The sequence below is a fragment of the Lolium rigidum genome, unplaced genomic scaffold, assembly GCF_022539505.1.
Source record: "Lolium rigidum isolate FL_2022 unplaced genomic scaffold, APGP_CSIRO_Lrig_0.1 contig_52738_1, whole genome shotgun sequence".
Classification (NCBI taxonomy): Eukaryota; Viridiplantae; Streptophyta; class Magnoliopsida; order Poales; family Poaceae; genus Lolium; species Lolium rigidum.
The window spans coordinates 20,204-25,373 of record NW_025900887.1 but is presented as its reverse complement, the minus strand read 5'-3'; the positions used below and the strand labels follow the sequence as shown (position 1 = coordinate 25,373).

Below are 5,170 nucleotides of genomic sequence, written 5' to 3'. Positions count from 1 at the left end.
TGTAATCCCTGTAATTCCTCCCGGTTGTTGGTTAACAGGGTATATAACATGAACCGAGTCCGAGGCAAAGGGCCGGTATCCTTCCCTGGAACGGATCGATGGAGTATGTTTTACACAGCTAATTGGATCTTGAACGGATTCATATCTCACAGCATGCTGCAAACTGACCATACAGAAACAGAGGTTAAGAAGTGAAAACAATCAACTCTTATCTGAAGATGTATATCAATTGGACGATGATGCACATCACAAAAATATGTTCCATGTTTTCCAGTGTCCCACACATTCTGTATTGTTCGAACAAAAATACCTATGTTAGTGCTTTTTTCCAACACAAAATAATATCGTAGCATTTCTCATAGACACACAAAAAAGGGTAATGAATGAGTGTCACCAAGATCACCTGGCCAACAACACTGGCTGAATTATCTCCAGCAGAGTACCATACAATCTACATGCTGCAAAAAATGCAAAGTCCTGCAGCAGACTCGGCCGGAGCAACAAAATTGGACATAACGACGACTATGTATTTCTATGTCAGTAAGTATGTACACTTGGCCATGCTTGCTAATCTCAAAACCTCTGCATCCTTTTTCATTGCCCATCATCTACAATGCCGCCATCATCTATCCTCTCATAGAAAAGAATGTATGCCTCACGCCTGAGAACTTCTTCTAGAGAGGCTTGTCGGACCATGGAATCGTTCGCACAAACCCATGAGGAAGGGCCACTGCCCTGCTGCCTGCGACTTGCCCTCACATAAGCAATGTAATGCCCTACGGTCACGCCGACGCCAATGTGTTCAATGACACCAACTAGACGATAACTCAGGTTATCTTTGTCCTCAGAACTGAAGATTACAGCAAATTAAATAGTCAAACCAGATGCAAGGATTCAAATTAACAAGAAACTGAAGATTAGCCGGAGTAGAAACAATGGCATGTCTTTCTTGAAAAAAATAAACTGAATATTGTTAATAAGAAAACTCTGGTCACATAAAAAAATGGTACATCTGAAGTGGCTATGTGCAAGTGGAAATTGCAAGAAATGAAGGCTCATATTAACCTTCAACAGGTCATTGACAGATATTAGGTTTGTACTACCATTGAAATTATAAAACCAGAATTATACTTAACAATCCCAACTTTAAGCAAACAAAAAAATCGTTAGTTTAAGCATTTCGAGGAACCTAATCACCAACAGACCAAAAATGTTACACAGTACCATAACAATAACATGAGATGGTTTCTAAAACATAAGCATGTCTTGGTCACTGGTCAGTGATACACTGCCATGGTGAATGGAGAGTTTCTGGCAGACAGCCTGTACATCTGAAACATATCCTAATAAGATATAATATACAAAAAAAACTTAAGTTTCGATTAATGGTACAGGGTTCTGGTCCAGATCAGGCTGTCAACAAACACTGACTCATTTTTTTACAGGGGATTAAACACTAAAATTCAGTTGATACTCAAATCACAAATTAAACGCATGGTACAGTTAGTCTATTTACATTGTCACCGTGTTTCCTCTTTTTTAAGAGATAACAAATAAAGTTTTTCTTATATGCTAGCCTCAGTTAACTCAGTTTAGCCTGCTGCAACATCAAAATATAGATAGAAACTTATAAAATGATTTGAACCATTGGAGAAGTTCAAGTATAGCATAAGACAAAGTGGCAAATCATCATGAAAATAACTTAGTCGTGGATAAGCAATGGCTATTCATCAGTTAATGAAATAGATGAGACTGCAAGACTACAGAGCTAAATGGGTAAGTCGTGTTCAAAGGAACGAATTAACACAGCAGGCACGTTATATACTAGCCTCACTTGATGCAGTTTAGCCTGCTGCAGCTTTAGAGTACCTACTCACTTTACTGTTAGGCTGTTGCAGTCGTTCAGTGAATGCAATGTATTCCTGGAATGCCTGTCTGTTGCATTGATAATTACTGAGTTACTGAATAAAGAGAAAATGTTTGTTTTATAATTACTACATTGCTTTGTTTATTCATATTTCTTTACATAAATCATGTTAGCCTTCCAGTGATAAAAAAAGACAACATAATGGAAAATGGACAGTCTCAATGGTTCTTTGACCTGCAATGTCGACTGGGGTCTTCTTATAGCTTTTGCTTTGGCTAAGTAAAGTTATATTCTTAAATATATTAGAAGCAAAGTATGAAGCAAAATAGTTAATGTATTTCTGAATATCAGGAACTTAACGGAACTGGCATACAAGAAAGGTATCAGATATTACTGTGTGTTGCTCTACAAAAAATAATTTATCAATTGCTATAAAAGATATTACTGTGTACAAATATCCAAAATCAGTACCTGGGGTCCATGAATGGTCCTAAATGAAGAATCTCCTTAAAGCTCACATGCCCACTCAATTTAGGAAGACCGGGTGAGTGTCTCTGAAGTTGAATGGTTAATACAGGTGGCAGCTTGCTAATCAATCGTGTTTGAATTGCTGTCTGCTTATTTTGTTTTTCCGCCACTTCTTGAGCACTATGATCATACATTACCTGCTTTCCACTGCTGTGTTTTTGAGTGCTGGTATCCTGAATATTCTGAGCACTCAGCAAGTCAGTCTGTTCATCAGTTGTAAGGCAACTAAGCGCAGCTTCTTGAACACCTTCATGACTTTCAGCTTTTTCATGGGTTGTGCTGCAACAGGTCAAGTCCTTTTCATCACAGCTCTTCCCTGAAGTGACTTCTTCAGAAGTTATGTCCTCAGAGAGTGTAACCTGATGATGTGAATCTGAAAGATACGGTTGCCTACTTGGAGATTCTGCCGACAAGCTACCAAAGTCACTAGATCGCTCACTTGGGCATGTTTTCATGTCTGACATTTCAGTCTGGTCTCCATCAACAGTTGTATTTACATTGCTACTTGCTATGATCGGTTCAACATTTTTACTTCCATCGGTTTCTGGCAGCTCAGCAGCAACCTTGGAACAGTTGTTACAATCTGTCAGGCAATGCGAAAACAGTTTCAGGCAGTCCTCAATTGACGAAAGAGAGTTCATATGTTCTGCCACATCATGAACAGTTTCAGTGCTCTGAGCTTTCTCCTTCTCTTCTGGATTGTGAGAATCTGCTACCAATTCCTCCACTCCACCGAAGTCATCAAACAATTTAGGAATGAAATCGAGAGCTTTTACTTCAACGATCCCTCTTGGGATATCATTCTTATGAGTCTGCAGAAGACCGTGTACAGTATCCTTCCCTTCAGTAGAACCTGCAGATTCAAGCATACAGGGATTTAGCATTATCTTCACTGCAAAGATCATGCAACCAAAAAATCCTCATCCTTGCATATTTAGAATCTACCCTCCACACTCTAAGCTGTTGTTTTCGACAATATACGTATATGCTTAAGGTAACCAACCATTTGGGGTAACACTTATTGTGTGAAAGTAAAGGACTCAACACCCTTAGCTATATCCAATGGCATTTCGAAATATTACAGTATGGCAAACACATTTGCCATGTTGAGAATGCTGAAATATCCTGCCCGATTTTATGTGGCCACCCCAAAGGCTTTTCCTGCTATTTGAAACATAGACTTACCAACTTGCAGAGGATTGCTTCTGGCTAGAGGGTCCTTTGATGGCGCTGCCAGTTGAATACCATGTAATGAATAATGTGTAACTTCATCATGTGAGCAAACTTTGCAGGAAACCATATCAAGCAGCTCGCAACTGAAAATGGAATTGCTGAATGTAGGGAAGAGTGCTTCCCCTTGCAAATTGTTTAGCTGCTCCACCTCATTATGCAAAGCATCGCACAAAGATGCAAGGAACTCATGGCTGTCGCCCATCACTTTGCGCTGGAAACGATCCGGATAAAGGGACCACATATATGTCGGCATCATCTCTGGGTCCGGCATTTGGGTGGCAGTATTCCCACAGCTTGTCGCTACAAACAACTGCTTCAGGTGCAGACCAATGTCTCCCAGCCGAGCATCCGGTCTTAGAAACATTGTCCTTAGCTTACCAAGCGCAAGGAGGCACTGCAATGCTGCATTCATGTAGCATGTGTCCCCAAGATTTGGTATCCCTCTGACAACATGATCATCGCCTGCTACCATTCCACAGCGATCCAATGCATTACTTCCCAACATTCCCCACGGATCCATCACGGTACTGCCCAGCATTCCCGTGGGACGCATCACATTACTGCCCAACATTCCCCAATCTACATTTCTGGGCAACATTGCCGAATCAACCTTTGGACTGCTGGCTACCATTCCCCACTCATCCTTCTTATTTCTGGGCACCAGTGCATAATTATCTTCGATCGCCTTGCTCTGACCAAGCATCAGGATGCGTCTACACTCGAAGCAATACCCCTTGGACGGCTCATCGCACCACAGAGCAACCCAATGCTTGTCACTGGCGGCATGCCAGGCGGCGTGTCCCTGCGGATGTCCCCTGCTGCCCTTCTCCCCGGTGCAGAAAGTCAAGGAACACTCGGTGCACACCATCATCCCAGCAGCTCCCCTCCAGGTGGTGCTGCACGGAAAGTGCTCGCACTTCGGGGGCTTGTGGGCGTCCCTGAGATCACGCGCGATCTCATCCAGATCCTCGCTGTCCTTGAATAAGTGCTCGCACGATCCGATGTCGTAGGTGCTGTCGCCGGTTGCCGCCTCCGCTTCCCGTTTCGATGGCGGTGAATGGCTCAAATCCAGCAGCGCCTCGGCCGCGTCAGTGTCCAGGCGGCGGGATTTCTGCGGGTTCTCGGTCGCCTCATCCGCCATCGCCGTCTTCCTCTTGCCCTCTCCCATCACGCCTGCCGCCTGGAAATTACCCAGAAACAACAAGAATGAGTCGTTAAACCCGTCCAAAGAAAAAGCCAAGCTAAGAACCAAGAAAGTGAGAGAACTCTCGGGACCAGGAAGAATCCAACAAAGAGAAAGAACCGAACATTCATGCGATCATCAAGAATTGGCCACACCAAGAAGAAGAAAACTCGAACGACAACCAAGAAATTCGCGGTCTAGGCGGAAGAGTAACCAAGAACGCGGAAATACCGGATTACATGAGAAACCGCCCCAACAAGACAAGAAGAACTCGAACATTCTGGTGGCGAGCATCACGAGCTTAGGGCGGAAAAGCAACCGAGAACGCGAAGGAAGCACCGGAGGACAAGCAATGAGAT

The 5,170-nt window shown here is 43.1% G+C and overlaps 1 protein-coding gene across 1 annotated transcript; it reads right to left on the bottom strand.

Moving 5' to 3' along the window:
• Window positions 1-594: 594 nt before the first annotated feature.
• Window positions 595-4,769, bottom strand: LOC124681714 (ubiquitin carboxyl-terminal hydrolase 2-like). The gene is made up of 4 exons (XM_047216549.1): window positions 4,247-4,769; window positions 3,581-4,207; window positions 2,339-3,248; window positions 595-850 (listed from the first exon to the last, which is right to left on the bottom strand). Exons 1-4 carry the CDS (start codon window positions 4,767-4,769, stop codon window positions 595-597), a joined length of 2,316 nt encoding a protein of 771 aa, XP_047072505.1.
• Window positions 4,770-5,170: the final 401 nt, after the last annotated feature.

Excerpts from the sequence above, each read along its gene's own strand:
- LOC124681714 (XM_047216549.1), bottom strand. The coding sequence starts at position 4,769 with ATGGCGGATGAGGCGACCGAGAACCCGCAGAAATCCCGCCGCCTGGAC. Across the intron at positions 3,249-3,580 it reads AAGCAATCCTCTGCAAGTTG|GTTCTACTGAAGGGAAGGAT; the intron begins GTAAGTCTATGT and ends TTGAATCTGCAG. Across the intron at positions 851-2,338 it reads GGACCATTCATGGACCCCAG|TTCTGAGGACAAAGATAACC; the intron begins GTACTGATTTTG and ends TGTAATCTTCAG.